At 43.0% G+C, this 18,277-nt stretch overlaps 1 protein-coding gene across 1 annotated transcript; it reads left to right on the plus strand.

Annotated features, from left to right (window-relative positions):
- Window positions 1–1,679: 1,679 nt before the first annotated feature.
- LOC311001537 (uncharacterized protein) lies at window positions 1,680–4,876 on the plus strand (the record flags this gene model as incomplete). The annotated part of the gene is made up of 3 exons (XM_083992622.1): window positions 1,680–1,860; window positions 4,176–4,538; window positions 4,698–4,876. The coding sequence occupies exons 1-3, from the start codon at window positions 1,806–1,808 to the stop codon at window positions 4,874–4,876; spliced, it is 597 nt and encodes a 198-aa protein (XP_083848748.1). The 5' UTR covers window positions 1,680–1,805.
- Window positions 4,877–18,277: the final 13,401 nt, after the last annotated feature.

Raw genomic sequence — 18,277 nt, forward strand, 5'->3', positions numbered from 1 at the left:
AAAACCCTTAAACCCTAAACCCTTACCACGGGAGTCAATGGTGGTGTCCTTACTCTCTTTTACAGTTCTCTAACTGCTACTTGTGTTCTTGTGTTGAAGCTTCATTCTGATGCATTCATTTCTTTATTACTGCAAGCAAACTTTTTGACTGAGTATTAGGAATGAGTGGACACTGTCCAGCCAATCAGGGTCTTTGTCAATCAAAAAGGCACATGATGATATGTTTTTGTAAATTGTAATTTATTCTTGTATGGAGATAAAAAAATAAAAAAAAGTGAAACATTTCAAGACATTATACTGATGTTTTTCCCTCCTTGACTTTGCGTCCAGACTTGTTGAACACAGCTCAGGTTTGTCTCAAATCATGTGGTAGAATCAGGAACTCTGATCAGAGTTTGTAGTGGTTTTGTACTTCACACTGAAAGTGTTGATAAAGCTGTGAAAATATCATGTGTCACTTGTTTTATTCCGTCTTTCCAATTAAACAGCTGATAGTCAGATGCAGAATGTCATGTGACATTTGGTTTTGAAAATGTTTGTTTCATGTGTGTTCTCATTTTGTGAGGTAATGTGAACATCTGTGAACATGTCAGACGAATAAAAAAGTAGTTTAACTTGATCCAGGGATTTGATTTTACACCTGTAATATCTTACAAATTTGATTTATCAAATAATTCATGCAGCATTTAATGTAAAAAATGTATTCAGCGAGCGACAACCAAGCTGTGCCCTGGCCTGCAGATAGAAGTCTGAGATTTGATTTTGGTGAAAGCCTATCTCAGTCTCTTAAAATCTTGGACTTTACAGAAGATAAAAACACAGCAAGCAGACAGTCCTGGTGCAAATAGTGGTAAAGAGTAAAAGGCAGTCCAAAACTGATGGGTCCGAGGCACTCTGAGGTGTTGTTAAAAATCCTTTATTTTGGATCAACGCGTTTCGACTGAAACAGTCTTCATCAGTTCTGAGCATGATTTGATCTTGCACTTTGCACAGCTGGCTGGTTTATACAACATCTGGACCAGGAGAGAGATTAAGAGGAGTGAGGAAGCGCTGAGTGGATCTTAGAGTAAAAAACAGGTGCTCTTTGGTGAGGGTGCCACAAAACTAATGGATTTGAAAAATACCAAGGGAGCTCTGTTTTGACAAAAAGTTAAAATGGCTTTATTTAATAAACATGGCCAGGTACAAATATAAAAGGTTAAAAGGCGAAGACCAACGAGTTTCAGCTCAAATGAGCTTCATCAGGGTTGAGGATGATGTTGAACTTCAGCGTCAGGAAACTCCTCTGCAACCAGAAAGAATCACATAAGTCCAAACTGAACATCTGCATCTAAAACCATAGGATAGATGGCAGGAGTTTCCCAACAGACTACAGATGCTGCATATGTTGCAGTGACGCATCATGACCAGCAGGGGGCAGAAAAGCAGACCACAACCTCACCACAGAGAGAGAGAATGAGTCAAGTGTGGCGTCGGTGCTCTCCCCTCTTCACCCAGCTAGTTGGTGCATAAAGGACAGTGGTTTGGCAGAGACCTGACGGGACTCAGAGCAATAAGGTCAACATGTTGGAGTTTCTTGTGAATTTGTATTTTTGACTAAACCAAAAAGAACCACGGTTTCCAACGGTTTCTGAATGAATGAATTATTGTAAATGTGAAGGGATAATTCTCCAACCAGCTGTGGGAGGGGACAGTTGTTCAGACACGCATGAAGAGACAGAAAGTAGGATGTGTTCATTCTCTATAGTGATCAGACTTGATGAGAGCAGCATCCTCGTGGTCTCTCAGCTCCACTCGTTTCTACAATGATTTTATCTCTCCTGTTCCTGCTTCTTCACTTCACTGAAGCTTCAGATCAAGGTGAGACTCACTGGGGTGTATCATTCAAAGTCGTTTAAAAAGTGTTTGATTGTTAAAAAAAAAGCTGAAAAGCGTCGTGTGATTGTTCAGAGAGTGAGTGAGAGACAGACAGAGAGAGAGAAAACCTACAGTAACACTCACACGACTTGAGAGCAGACAAGGAATGGGGCCGATGTTAGGGTTTATGTTAGAGACAGCTAGGCGTCTATATGGGACAGGCTTTTTAAAATTATTATTATTAGGCCTATTCATTTCAAACAATTCTGATGCTCAGCAAAGATGGAAAATCTATAACATAATCAAATGGTTCTGTTGTTACTGTTTAAAAGAGTTAGGATAGAAGGGAAGGGTTGGGATGGAGAGCAGCATTCATTTACAAGTTTAATCTGCACCAATTACACTTTTCCTAAATAAATGTGTGCTCCGGCCACAGACTACTACGTAATAGGCTAGCGGCTCTTCCCTTGGCTTTTTATTTTTTATTTTTTGCGGGGATAAAAAACTGAATGACCAGATATTGAAAGCAAATCCCCATAATCCAGAATAACATCAATGAATTGCAGTAAAGATGTAAAAGCCAATATGGTAATACAGTACCACCAATTGATAATTGTATTTTTTGAAATGTTTAATTTACTGTAATTTTTACCAGAGTTTACCACAGGCCTTTTTTGGCCACGGGCCCTAATGCAACGGCATTACTTGCATTAATGGTACTTTCGCCACTGGACATGAGACAGGTGTGAGTGAGTGAGTGAGTGCCCCCGTGTTGGGCCGCGCCGCAGGGTCCCCTTGAGCTTGTGTGTCTGCGTGTGTGGAGGGATGACAGAGGTGAAAAGAGGGAGCTGACGGTGTAGGTTGATTATGTTCATTTTGTCTTCTCGTTTATATTAGTTTTCTTTTTTTCTTGTGTTCAGACAATAAAATCAAGACTGATGTTACCTGCTTTGACAGTTTCGTCTCGACTGTGAGACACTTCTGAGGAAGACTGGAGTCACAGTCGAAACTGTCAAGCAGGTAACAAATTTCACCCCAGTGAAGTTAGTTTTAAGTTGGATATTTGACAGACATTCGCTCCTTCTCAATAGCCTACATTAAAAATTCATAGAAAATATAAGATGTGTTCAAATGCAATAAAAACAGGTGTGTGTCATAGAGGAGGCTTAGCTCTACCATCCTGTGTTGATTTTGAGTCAACCGGTCACATGACCTGGGAGTTATTGAGCTATAGGTCTAATGCTCATATTTACAGTATAAAATAAATTAGAAATTCATGTGACCTGTTGACTCAAAATCAACACAGGATGGTAGGGCTAAGCCTCCTATGACACACATCTGTTTTTATTGCATTTAAACACTTGTAGTATTTTATATGAATTTTTAATGTATTGCGAAGGAGTGAATGTCTGTCAAATATCCAACTTAAAGCTAACTTCACTGCGGTACATATTTCTTGATTTTATTGTCTGAACACAAGGAAGAAAATAACTAATGAGCTGACGGTGTATTGTCTTGAAATTACCGACCAAGTCGTGGACTTTACTTTCACTTTCGTCGGCTTACTACGACGTGTAGGAGCGGTGAACGGTTTTGAGAGGGTCACGGGAGCTACTGCCGGTTTTGCCATCTCTGTCAACATGGGAATCAAACCCACGATCTTAAGGTCAAGACAGAGCTGATCAGACAGACACATGATCATCTTTCTATAAGCACTTTTTCGCTCTTTTTTTTCGTCCTCCCGTGGGACAAAACTATCGCTAATTAACTTACCCGCAGGTTTTTAGAGGTTTACCACCGGCTGGTTAAATTATTTTTAGGAGATAAATGTTGGTCTCATTGATGAAATCTAACAGTTGTGGCAGTAGCAGTTTGTTTGAATGAAAAGTGAAGCTTCATGTGTGTTAACTGTTACTGGACAGAAGAGCAGCCCAGCCTCGGGACACGTCACAACAATAAATAAATGTTTTACAATGAACACATCAGTCTGCATTAAATTTTATCATTATTATTATTTATTTATTTCATGTAATATGGTTACGGTTACCCAAATCTCCGTTTTTATCTGTTTACATGCAAACGTGCAAACAGAGTTTTCCAAAATCTCCACTCTGGCCGGAGTTTTAAAAAAGCATCGTTTTCAGGGGCGATTTCTCCGTTCGCGTCTAAATGGAGGGTGCAAACGATGGTTAATGTCTCAGTTTTTAAAAATAACCGGGTACGTATAAACGGGGCCTGAGAGTCAGGTCATGTGGATATGGATCTGTTCACCATCAGCTGCTTTTCACTGAACGGAGCTCTGTCCTGTTTGTGTTCAGGTGTGAACACAGTGAAGGAGGTGAAGCCTGGAGACGACGTCCTCCTGGACTGTCACAGCCCCAGACCGGGTGTCATCTCCCTGGTGGAGTGGAGCAGAGCAGACCTGGACTCGGACGGCTACGTCTACTTCTACCGAGATGAGCGGGTGTACAGGAAGTTCCAGCATCCGTCATTTGTGGACCGAGTGGAGCTGAGAGACCCGACGATGAAGGACGGAGACGTGTCCGTGTACGTGAACCACGTCACGGCCAAAGACACCGGGACGTACCAGTGTTACGTTTCTACCATCAACAACAACGGGCGCAGGAAAAGAGAGTCAGTCAGCAGAACCATCAAGCTGCTGGTGGTGGAGAAGGACTCAGGTGAGGTCCAGATGATGGTGACTGATTCTCTGAATTCAATGCACTTAATGTCCTTCAGGTTTACCTCAAAGATTTTCCAATAAAATCCATGTGTCTTTGGATTTGACCCTAACCCTTTAAATACCTGACAGCTGATAACTGAACTTCTTCTCTCTGCAGGAGATGTCGATGGAGCCACGGCCACATGGAGCAGAGGACACGCTGGTGGACCTGCAGCAGCTCTGATCCTCGTTGCTGCTGTTGTTGCTATTGCTGCTGTTGTGATACGACATAAGAAGCATAAGCAGAGTTCAGCTGTGTGTAGAGATGCTGAAGAAAATAATGAGCAGCTGGTCTAAACATGGCCTACATCTGTTCTCATCATAACTATCCTGTGGTTTGATCATGCACCAGAACTTGTTCATGACTCCTTAGAAAATATTTGTCATATTGTTCATTTATTCCCCAGAAAACTGTCTGATGTAAAAGCTCCAGTCACTGATGATTGACGGTTGATTGACAGGTGATTGACAGGTGACCCCTCCTTGAACTGCCACCTTACCGCGGTGGAGGGTTTGAGAGCTCAGAGGATCCTGGTGAACTGTGAACTGGTCCCAGGTGATGAGTCAGACTGAGAGCAGTTCATGGTAAAAAGACGAGAAACTTCTGATGCAGCATCGACATGTAAAACACAACAAGATAAATAAACAATACATGTTAAAGCAGCAAAGACGAGGGCGGGGGCTGCTAACTCCATCTGCTGACAGGAAGTCACGCAAAACCACCGGATTGCTTACTTACTTCTGCTTTAAGAATTATTGGGTATTCGTGGGTATTTCTTTCTATTTCTGTTTGACACTGATGGGGATTTTACTGATGGGGACTCAGACCTGCCACTTCCTGATAGTTGAGCAGCTTCTTCTTCTTTTTTTTTTTTATATATTTTTTGGGCGTTTTATCGCTTTTATTAGATAGTGCAGTCGAGAGGGAACGGGAAATGTTGATGCAGAGAGAGAGGAGGAGTAACACCTCTGGCCTGCTCAACCTGCTGTGCTGCTTGACGCCTCGGTTGAGCAGCTTCTTGTCAAACTGCAACACCTTTACCAGCAGTGCAACGCCTCTGCTGAGAGCGACTGTGTTTCTTTTAAACACCCCCATGTCTCAGTGCCCAGAAAAATATAATGTCTTGGGGCGTCGTGTGGCGTAGTGGTTAGAGCAGTCGCCCCATGTACAGAGGCACAGTCCTCGCTGCAGTCGGCCCCGGTTCGGATCCCGCGTTGGGCACCATTTGTTGCGTGTCACTCCCCCTCTCTCTGCCTCCCCGTTTCCTGTCTATCTCAACTATACTATCAAGATATCATCATATCTGCACTGACGTTTAGTTGACTTATAAATGTTTGGAGTTTTTTTACGTCAAGTTTTCCATGTTTTTTTCTTTGTTTCTTGCGCCACCTACAGGCCTGTTGGATATACTCCAGATTTTAGAGTCGTTTTGAGTGGATTTGTGTGCACACAGATATTTAAATGCCATGTTTTATGGGAAACCTTTAGAGAAGGAACAAGGATAAGATAATTATGAGGAAGAATGTGTTAGTGCCTGTGAATTACATGGCTTCATAGGAATGAGGAAAAGCTGGGTTATGTGTGAAGTTAAATACATGGTAGGCTCTTCATACAGAGAGGAGAAGAGCCTGGTGTCTGTTCACTCTGAATTTTGTCTGGATTCTGGTTCTGGTCTAGAGAGCCAATCTGGAATTCACCAAATTTATCAAAGTAAAAGTGTTCACCAAAATAAAACGAGTTAAAATAGACAATAACTTGTAATACAGTTGGTTAAAGTAATGGCTCAGGGATTTTCTTGTAAATTATATTATTTAAATTAAAAAGTTTCACGGCATTTTTATTAGATTGGTACTTTTATTTTGAGGGGAAAAGCCTGTCTCTCTCGCCCTGGTTCCGGTTGCTTACCAGAAAAGCCACTAAATGGCCCCAGACGACATACAGAAACAAAAAGTAAAGTTATCACATGACCTGCAGGAAAAAATTCCTTAACATAAACTATTTCAAAATGAAAGCAGTCTCCTTCCTCAACATCCTGTTACCTCATTGTTCCTGATGAACACATTTCATCGTTATTTCTCAGTAAAACTCACCACACCTTAGGAATGTCCCTCCCTCAGAGTCACTACCTTATCTATCTGTGAGTAATAATGTTGGCAGCAATAAAGATCCATGTCAAACTTACAATAAACTTCATTGTTTGTTTCCCTCCTCTTTCTGTTCACTTTCAGTCTCTTCTCAAAAATCTTATTCTATTTGCTTAAGTTACAATTGTTTTCATTATTGTTCATTGGTTGTTTTATTGTGAAGCGCCTTGAAACTGTGTCTTTGAAATAAATAAAGTTATTATTATTATAATTGTAGTGGCTATTTGTCCTCGGTGTCTATAATCAAAAAACTTAAAAATATCAAAACTATAATGAAACTAAATCAAATCAAACGGCCACTGAGACACCTAGGGAGTGAATTTACGCAGGATAAACAAAGTCCATTGTCCAGGCAAAAAATGAAAGTTTCTTGGGTTTATTCTCCATTGGCAAACAAACAAACAAAGAACAATGGCCCTTTGCCGCCTCTCTTGCCCTGGTAAAAAACCATCTGCCCTCCCAGGTGCCTAGCTCACCTCCGTCTGCCAACCCCTATATGTAAACTCACCCGGTGCGCTCCAGCTACCCAGTACCTTCAAAATAAAAGCATGGTTAAGTACCAAAATAAGCTTAATCAATACTAAATATCATAAACAACTAAAGGTGTATTTCCCAAAACTAAACCAAAATAAATAACTAAATAATAAGTGATTAAATAATACAAAAGTAACAAATAGCTCCGACACTCCGGCCCCTAATTGTGAAAAGTATAAACTCACAATTACATTAATTTCTACAAGGAGCTATTCTCTTTATCTCTCCCTAACTCTACAAAGGGGGGGGGGGATTCTTCTGTCTTCTTCTGGAAAGCTGTAAACAAAAATAAACAGGTAGAGGACAGAGTAGTAAGGGAGAAAGAAAGAATAATGTCCATGATTCTATACGGTGGCCTCCAGGAGCAGGCAGATCTTCGTTACAGGCCGCTCCAAAACACTGGTCTTAGTTTGAAGGCACACAGAACGAACCAATCCTTTGGCATCAGACTTGGTGCTCAGAACTCGGCCCATCATCCAGGATCCTCTGGGAGCTGTAGCATCAGCGATGATGACAATATCTCCTGGAGAGAAGTTTCTTCTTGGCCTCGTCCACTTTTGTCTTTCCTGCATCACAAGTAAGTACTCAGATACCCATCTTTTCCAAAAGAGTTCTGCAATGTACTGTACTTGTCTCCATCTTCTCCTTGTGTACAGATCATTCTGCTCAAAGAGTCCTGGTGGAAAGATAGGTTTTCCTTTTAGCAACAGAATATGATTGGGTGTTAGGGCCTCAAGGTCATTGGGGTCGTCAGAAACCTTTGTGATGGGTCTGTCGTTCAGTATTGCCTCCACCTCACAAAACAGCGTCTGCAGGGCCTCGTCATCCAACACCTGCTGTCTGACAACAGAAGAAAGCATGCTCTTTACTGAACGAATCAGACGTTCCCAAATACCACCTTGATGTGGGGCTGCTGGTGTATTGAAGCTCCATTTAATCCCATCTTGAATCAAAGCACCTTGAATGTTCTCATTATTCAAATCAGCAAGACTTTGCTTCAACTCCTTGTTGGCTCCAATGAAGTTTGTGCCATTATCGGACCTCATGCTTGACACAGGGCCTCTTCTGCAAACAAATCTCCGCACAGCATTAATACAAGAGTGTGTATCAAGTGTGTGTGCCACCTCCAGGTGCACTGCACGACTGGTGAGGCAGGTAAACAGCACTCCATACCTTTTCACAAGGCTTCTTCCTCTTTTGACCTCCAGGGGGCCAAAATAATCCACTCCAACATCTGTAAAGGGAGGCTTGTCTGGCATGACTCTCTCCTCCGGTAAGTCTGCCATCTTCTGCTCTCCAAGTTTTCCTCTGTACCGTCTGCACACTGTACATTCTGTAATCGTCCTTCTTGCAGCAGAATTGGCATTAATGATCCAATATCTCTGTCGAAGCCTGTGCAACATGTGGTTTCTACCAGCGTGTCCTAGCTGTTGATGGATATGACGTAGAATAAGCTGGGAAACATGCAGGTCTTTTGACAGGATAACAGGATGCTTGATTTCTGATGGTAATGCCAACCTATGCAGGCGACCTCCAACTCTGAGAATGCCGTCCTCCAGTATTGGATCCAGCTTGTACAGTGGGCTGTCCTTGGAGATGTTATCCAAGCCACGTGTCAGTGAGGCAATTTCACTCTCAAACTTGGACTTCTGGACAAAACAAAATATTGCCTTTTCTGCCTCATCATAATTTTCTGGGGTCAAAATCCTCCCTCGAAGTGTGGTCTTGAAGCTCTGAAGTTTCTGCTCCACAGAATTTTTAGTTTGTGTTTCCTTGTCACTCTCAGCAGCCTTAAACTCCTTTCTCTTTTGGCTCAAAAGCAAAAGAACTCTTTTAAGCTCAAGGAACCAGGCAACAGATGCTTTAAGTTTCCTCCACGACGAGAAATAGTGAATGAGGCAGTCTGTGGGATCTTCTGAGTGCTTAACGATGGCATACACTGCTGGTTCTTTTTTGACCTCCGGGTCATCAGCAGGAATCACAGCTGGCTCAAAGTCAGGTACAGGCCACTCACTCTCTGACAAATACAGGAATTCTGGGCCTTTAATCCATCTTCCATTTGTGAGAAGTTCCTCAGCTGTCAATCCACGTGACGCTTCGTCTGCAGGATTGATCTTCGTGCCCACATACTTCCACTGACCAACATCTGTAGCTTCTCGAATAACAGAGACTCTGTTGGCAACGAAGGTGTGGAAACGTCTAGTTTCACTAGAGATGTACTTGAGGACGGTCGTGCTATCAGTCCAAAACATCGACCTCTTCAGCTGCCACTGCAGCTCCTTTCGCAGCATGGCATCCACTCGGACAGCGAGAACTGCTGCCGTGAGCTCCAGGCGAGGAATGGTCATTTGCTTCAGGGGAGCAACTCTGGCTTTCCCCACAAGAAATGACACATGCACTTTATCGCCATCTTCCAATCTCAAGTAAGACACTGTACCATAACCAACTTGACTTGCATCAGAAAAATTATGGATTTGCGCTGTCACAGATGTTCCAAGGTCATGAGGTTTGATGCAGCGTTCAACTGTGAATGCACTCATCTTTTGAAGGTCACTCAGCCAATCAGACCATTGCTTGGAGAAAGAGGGGGAAATTTGTTCGTCCCACATCAGGTTTCTTCTACAGAGCTCCTGCAACATTAACTTGGCTGACATGGTGAAAGGAGCCAAAAATCCTAGTGGATCATACAGCGAGCTCACCACAGACAAAATTCCTCTCCTGGTCTGCTGCCGTTCCTGCACTGAAGTCCTGAACATGAACTTATCGGACTCAACACACCATTTCAGTCCGAGTGCTCTTTCGACGGGAAGCTGGTCTGTGTCCAAATCCAGTTCTTTCATCTCTGTTGCTCTGATGTCACTTGGGATTGACATCAACACAGACCGGCTGTTCGTTACCCATTTTTGAAGACTGAATCCACCTTTGTGACAGAGTGCAGTTAAGTCTTTCACCAGTTGCATGGCATCTCCCTCCGAGGCTGTGGACTTCAGGCAGTCATCCACATAAAAATTATGGTTGACTGTGCTGATTACTTCAGGGGGAAAATCAGATGCATTATCCTCTGCAGTTCTTCTCAAGGCATAATTAGCGCAACTTGGGGATGATACAGCTCCAAACAAATGTACCCTCATGCGATGTTCTGCTGGTTGTTGGTCAGTGTTGCCCTGGGGCCACCACAGGAATCTGAGGAAATCAACATGCTTATCAGGTACCTGCACTTGATGAAACATAGCATGGATGTCTGCCATGATTGCAACAGGCTCCTTCCTGAACCGAATGAGGACTCCAATCAGAGAGTTGGTTAAGTCTGGTCCCTGCAACAGCTGCTGGTTCAGTGAAGTTCCTTTATATATTGCACCACAGTCAAATACAACTCTTAATTTTCCTTTGGTAGGGTGATGTACTCCGTGATGGGGGATGTACCACACTTTTCCATCATCTTGTTCCAGCTGTTCAGTGGGTACCATCTCAGCATAACCTTGATCCAACATGTCACTGAGAAATGAAGTGTACTCCTCCTTGTACTTGACATCTCTCTCAAATTTCCTCTTCAGGCCTTGAAGCCGCTGCTCTGCCACACAGCGATTATTTGGTAAGGCAGGATCTTCTTCTCTGAAAGGTAAGTCAATACAATAATGTCCACTTTTCAGTTCTGTTGTACTTTGCACAGTCTTCATGAATTTAATGTCCTCTCTTGACATTTCCAACCGTTCCACTGATGTCTTTTCACTGAAATCGTGGTTATATTGACTGATGAGCATCTCTTCCAGATGTTCCACAGAGATACGATTAGTCGTGACGACAGCACAGCCCGTCTTGACTCCACTGCCGTTTCCACTGCGCAGTGGTCCATTTATTACCCAGCCAACTCTGGTTCTGACTGCGTATGGTCCCTCACTCTGGCTGTTAATCAGCTCCCAGGGTTCCATCACTTTAGGAGCGTCTGTCCCAATGAGCAGATCAACCTCTGCATCCAGATGATGAAGTTTTATGTTCCTCAGATAAGACCATTTTGCAATATCCTCTTGCTGTGGGATGTTCAGTCTTGACACTGGCATAGTCTCTTGAGTCATAACACTTGGTAACTCAATAAAATCATCCACGTCCATGCCAGACACTTCCACACCAGACAATACAGTCGTACTCACAATTTTCCTCTGACCCATGGTTCTCAATAAAATGTTGGCTGGTTTGCCTCTCAAACCCAGTCTCCTTGCCAGACTGACAGTGCAGAATGTACCTGAACTCCCAGGATCCAAAAAAGCGTAAGTTTGCACAACCTCATCACTCATCTGGCATTTAACCTGTACTGCAACAATGGAGAAGACAGCATCATCCTCTTCACCGGCCCCTATAGCTCCACATGTCTGAGAAGGTCCCGGTGAAACACTCGGTGGAGAGCTCACAGCTTGTGTGTCCTTTAAGGATGTACCTTTATCCCTTTCTTGAATGTGAAGGACTGATGGATGCTTCTGGTTACACACAATACAGACCAAACGACTCCTGCAGTCTTTGCTTCTGTGACCAACTCTCAGGCAACCAAAACAAATTCCATTTTCCAGTATGAAACTTATCTTGTCCCGATGCATCTTCAACTTGAACTGTGAGCATTTATCCAGAGAGTGACTGTTAAGTTTGCAAAATAAACAGCATTTGAGATAACTTTGGGCAGAGGAAGACTTGATGTTACTGTCCATGTATGTTTTGTTGCTTTCCTTCACAGCAGAAACACTAGTGGCAAAAGTGCTTCCATTTCTCCTTTGCTTTGTGTGACTGACATTGGAGGCTTTGTGGCTGACAGGTGACAGATCTTGAATATTTCCAAAAAGTGGGTCAGAGAGTATTTTGACTTGTTTTTCCACAAATGTCACAAGGTCAGTGAACATTACTCTGCATCCATTTTGCTCCTGCAAATCACATGCAACACTCCTCCACTTCTCCCGTAGCTTGTAAGGAAGCTTCATCACAATAATTTTGAGATTGGAGGGCATGTCCAACTCCTTCATGTACATTATCTGCTGTGTCAAATTGGAGCAACCTCGAAGAAACAGGGAAAAGGATTGCATGGCTGGTACATCCTCTGTTTTAATGGGGGGCCAGTTCAGAATTTTTTCCATGTAAGCAGAAGCGATTTTATGTTCATTGCCAAAATGCTCCATCAGTAGGAATTTGGCCCTCTGATAACCCACACTTGGGGGTAGATGCTGACAGCTCCTGACAAGGTCTCTTGGCTGCCCCCTGGTGTACTGTTCCAAAAATGACAAGCAATCACTGGCATTGTTAGTTTTTCCTTCTACACAGTTTTCAAAGGATCTCAAAAAGGATTTAAACTGAAGAGGGTCGCCATCAAACACAGGGATATTTCTCACTGGCAAAGCAGATGCTAAATTTTGCTGAACCAACAATGCAGTGATGTCATTCTGCCTTTGCATAATGTCCATAATATCATTGCAGGGGTTATTGTTGCGGGGTAGATTCAGAGTATTAGGAACCATTTGTGTTGTATGAGTTTGACTTATTACTGGGCCAGTGTCAGTTTGTGTCGTTGCTGCTCGTCCAGGCCTGACGTTCACTTCGGTGTTAGTTATTAGTGATGGTCTGACGTCAGTTTGTGTTATTGCCGCATGTACAGGTGTGACAGTGACAGCCTGAGCCTCCATGTGAGCAATGTTATTTGCAGCATCTGTTTGTGGAACAAAATCATCCGCGTGGAGATTCAGTGGGCGTGTTCCTTGAGCACCAGTCCAGTTCCTGTCAAAATACGAGTTAATTGCGTTCGATCCTTTAGAGCCACATTTTGAATTGATTTCCAACACATTCAGTTTTGCATTAGCGGCCGCAAGTTCCGTTTCCAGAGCGAGCAGTTCCTTTTCCTTTCTGAGTTTTTCCTCTTGTGCTTCCAATGCGTGTTTTCTTTCTAATGCAGCCATGCGCTCCATAAGTGCCGCTTTGTCGGCTTCTGTCTTTATTCTTGCAGATGATGTTGATGATGCTTTAGATAACCTAGAGTGCGCTCTGGAACGCTTCTCCTCTTGACATGAAACATTTGAAACACTGTCTTCGGGGTTAATGTCATCAGAAGCCACACTTAAGTTACCAGGAGGTAAAGCATCATTTGATTGCGCATATGGATGGCCAGCATCAGATAACCAACATTTTGCCTTCTCAATGGAATTCGAAAACCCAGATCCTTTTGCATGAAAATATATATTTTGCCGTTCAACTTCATCCTCAGGCAAATTCAGATTCAGAATGGCTTCGTGCATGTCTTTGGCTTCCTCGAAGCATTTAATGCATTTACTCAGCTCAGCTTGCACTGAGTTCACATTGTCAGTGGATACCATAAAATCACACATTTTATCGATGCTCCTTTTTACATGCTTGCATTTCAAAGACCTTTTTTCTTGACACGTCTTTAAATAAAATGTTAGACCCTTTGAGGTAAACTTGACACTCCTTTTTGAAAGCACGGACACAGAGTCATTTGCTTTGGCTGCAGCCTCAGACATTTTTCCACATCAAGTCCTTTTCAATCCTTTAATTTCCACACTTTTGTTTGAAATACTCATAACACACAGGGATATTGTTTGTGACACACGGCTCCGCATCAGAGACTTTTATGAATGAGAGTAGGCGTGGCTTACCAGGAGATAGTAGAATTGCGCAGCAGCGCGCGTCATCCAAACTTCCAAAGATCCCAATAAACATCCAGTGCAAAGAAACGATGATTCAAACACTCCAATAGTGATGCCGTTTTCCAATACAGCCTCCTCGTAATTCTTTGCTCACCGATGCTGTTGAGTAGTTTCGTGCGATGTCCGTCGGCCAGTGACTCTCCAAACCCGACACGTTTTCCAATCCTCTTTCACAAATCATCAATCCAATATCCAAGCTGTCAGAGATTTCATCCGCCAAGTCTTCACTTTAGGGTGGGTTTTTTACTTTTTGTAGTGGCTATTTGTCCTCGGTGTCTATAATCAAAAAACTTAAAAATATCAAAACTATAATGAAACTAAATCAAATCAAACGGCCACTGAGACACCTAGGGAGTGAATTTACGCAGGATAAACAAAGTCCATTGTCCAGGCAAAAAATGAAAGTTTCTTGGGTTTATTCTCCATTGGCAAACAAACAAACAAAGAACAATGGCCCTTTGCCGCCTCTCTTGCCCTGGTAAAAAACCATCTGCCCTCCCAGGTGCCTAGCTCACCTCCGTCTGCCAACCCCTATATGTAAACTCACCCGGTGCGCTCCAGCTACCCAGTACCTTCAAAATAAAAGCATGGTTAAGTACCAAAATAAGCTTAATCAATACTAAATATCATAAACAACTAAAGGTGTATTTCCCAAAACTAAACCAAAATAAATAACTAAATAATAAGTGATTAAATAATACAAAAGTAACAAATAGCTCCGACAATAATCATTACATCCGCTTCAGCAGTGGACCGTCCAATGTCCTGTTCGGACCAGGTGAGAACCAGGCTGTGGTGTTGAGCCAGACATGGACGCTCATCATATAATCTTCTGCTTCCTCCTGCTTCTCTCTGCTTCCTTAATTACACTTTGATCTGTACAGATCCAATCAGCAGCTCTGCTTTTAGAAACTGAACTTTGAACTTTTGATCAAAGCATTCAGTCATGTCATGACATTTCAAGTTTCCAGGGGCTGAACTCCAGGTTGTCATGGTTACTGGACGATGCACTAAAGGTGCAGATTATCTGGACACTTGGTACCTGTGACATCTCCTTATCTCTGGATAATGAGCGTCATTACGTTAAAATAATAAAAATAAAAGTACAGCCTTCCTTTCTTTCGTTCTTTCTTAAACAAATGCTGTGTCAGGAAACAGTTCTTGTAACTGTCTGTGTCTCCGCCTCTTTCGTCACACTAACTGATCGGAAATCAGTGGTTTGACCTGTCAGCTCATGGGCTGCAACCTGTTTCACACAGCTGCTGCTCAGTCACATGTTTTAAATATTAAACTGACACACACATCAATTTCAATCTTTTCATTTTTCCAAGTTTTCATTTAGTTAGTTACAACTCACAGATAAACATGAGGATGGATGTGCCTTCAAGAATTAGTGAACAGCAATGTTTACAACAGCAGAGTCACAATAAACTCAGAGCCCGTACACAAAAATACAGATTTTGTGAATCTGCTGTTACGCCCAGGGTCTAAGGTTGCAACATAAGGTGGGCTCTCCACCTCTCTCACTGATAACAAATAATAATGCCAGCACCACTTGAATCACAGATACACAGGTCACAATTTCACATAGTATAGCTCAACAATAGAAATGACAAGGACACATGGTGTCTGGCAGGGCAGTTGTTTCACACATTTTTTTTCTATGTTGTAATTATTTTCCTCCCCTACAGTTTCAGTTTCATTTGACAGAAATTCAATAAGTTCCCCATGATCTACAGGAACAAATCATCACTTCTGCTTCCTCCTCCTGTCAGATCACTTTCTCTTTTTCTACCTCAACTGTACTACACACTTCAACTACATAACCACATACACAACACTTTGATCTGCACAGATCCAATCAGCAGCTCTGCTTTCAGAACTTTAGAACTTTAGAAACTTTCACTTTAGAAACAGTTTGAAGTGTTTAACCTCCTTTGTTGAATCTAGATTAAAATATTGTTGTGGACAGTGTTGGAAAGATTACTTTGGAAATGTAGTCGGTTACAAGTACAAGTTACCCTAATGAAAAAGTAATAGTAGTGTGAGTATTTAAATTACTTTCTCAAAGTAATGTAGCCTAACTAATTGCATTTAATTACCTTTCAATTACTTTTCTTAATTTTGAATGAATGCTCTCAACTGTTAACCATTTTCACATTCTAAGACCTAATAGTGTGTTAACCCTTCAGCAGTAACTTAAAGGACAATTCCGGGCAAATTCAACTTGGGGTTGGGTTTTTTGTGCCTGTATGTTCCTAACATTTTAGGTCTAAAAGAAGGAATCTGAAGATGTTCAGTTTAATCGCTCCTGTTTTGCGGTAGTTGTGTCTGTACCCGCATCGCCACGGCAACGATGAATGGGAGTGGATTGAAGTTCTGCTGCTTAGGCTGTTTACATTCCTGAAAGCTGCATTTCTTTTTCCACAGACAGCGTCAGATGGAGACTCAAACATGCACAGAGAAGTTTTTTTTACTTGAAGCAAGTCAAGAGTTGATATTCCTGTGTTTCTGACACAAACGGGAGCTTCCGACTGCACGTGAACACACCGAGTGTCAACTTGTGTCTCGCGCAAGACTTTAAATTAGATCTAGTTTTACAAACATGTCGGCTTGCTTGAAGTAAATAAAACTTCAAAAACACTAACGTCTCCTCCTCTCTAGTGACTCACAGGAGTTCCTGTTTGTAATGTGGGAACAGGTTTGATTGGAGAAGTCGTCCTGCTTCACATCCCTCAAGTAAACCAATGTCTCTCTTCCTCAGCAGGTCAACAGGGTTCATGTAACAATTGTGTTGACTAACATCAACTGCACTGAAGTCATTCATGTCACAATTACAGTACCACATCCTGAAATATCAAACACACAGGAATCAGTGGATTGATATGTGAGGTCATGTGCTGCTGCCCCCTGCTGGAATAACTTCTCCTCAGCCTGTATTTTATTATTTCAGTTCAAGTATAATTGTGTGTAAAACAAAGTCAACAACTGTTAAAAGACCTTTCAATAACTGCTGTTTTATAACATTTGATCTCTTCTATAGCAGTCAATGTACATGCATTACAAAACAGTACATGTTTTACTCATGAATTATTGATATTGCTCACATCCTGTCATTACTTTTGATGTTACTGTTATTCTTTGTGTTTTGTATCTCTTCATTTCTCCCCGTTTTGATTTTGTATTTTTTCAGTTTTGTGATATTTCAACACAAACACAAAAACAAAGACAAAGACATCAAACTCACAGACATAACAACATGAGGATGGTTTATTAACGTGTCTCCAAGAATCAGTGAGAGTGAACAAAGCGACAGGAGAAGAAAATGTTCAAGATCGTAGTTTTTTCTTTCAGATTAATTAAAACATTTATTCATAAAATCACTGTTTTCAGTTTGAACTAAAAAAAAATGAAACAAACTGTTACATCAGGTAAATAAGAGCTGATAAACACCTGTGTGACATCACTGATCCGCCTCCCCCCCTTTAGGAGGCATGGCCACGCCCCAGGGCATGCTGGGTAAATAATGTGCCAGCCACTCCCCCCAGCTGCTCCTGGGCTCCTCCCCCATCTCTCCTCCTTCTCCTCCTCCTTCTCCTCTTTTTACCTCCCACCCCCCGACCACCCAGTCCAGCTCCTCCCTCCCTCCCCCGTCCTCACTCCTCTCCTCCCTCAGAATCACACTGTAGCGCTTCCTGGACACTCCTCCTCCTCCACCTCCTGCTCCTCCTGCTCCTCCTCTTCCTGCTCCTCCTCCATCCTCTGCAGACACCTTGCACTCCTCCATCACATCCTTCCATCCGTCTATCTCCTCCTCCTTGCTCAGCAGGCGGTACAGCGTCTTCCTGTACACTCCTCCTCTTTCTCCTTCATCCTCCCCCTTCACCTCCTCCTCCTCCTCCCTCCTCCTTTTCGCTCCCGTCGGCTCCAGGGTGACCACAGGTGTTTCTTCGCCTCCCTCTCCTCCTCCTTCTCCTCCTCCTCCTCCATCCTCTGCCTCTCTGTGGATGAACAGAACGGAGCGATACAGCGCCATCACTCCTCCTCCTCCTCCTCCTGCCGCCGCCGCCTCCTCCTCTACCTTCCTGCTGTACGTCATCAGCATCACCCCGTCTCCTCCTCCTCCTCCTCGTCTGTTTGCCAACGCCACGCTCAGCGGCCTGTACACCCTCCGGTACCAGACGATCATCTTCACGAGCGTCAGCACGCTGCACGCCGCCGACGCCGCGCACAGCAGCAGGCACGCCGCGAACAGCCAGATGCAGAAGACGCCCGCGGCCGCTGAGGAACTCGCCGCGCCGCCGCCTCGCTGCCGCACGTCGCC

The sequence above is a fragment of the Trachurus trachurus genome (genome assembly GCF_905171665.1).
Source record: "Trachurus trachurus genome assembly, chromosome: 18".
Classification (NCBI taxonomy): Eukaryota; Metazoa; Chordata; class Actinopteri; order Carangiformes; family Carangidae; genus Trachurus; species Trachurus trachurus.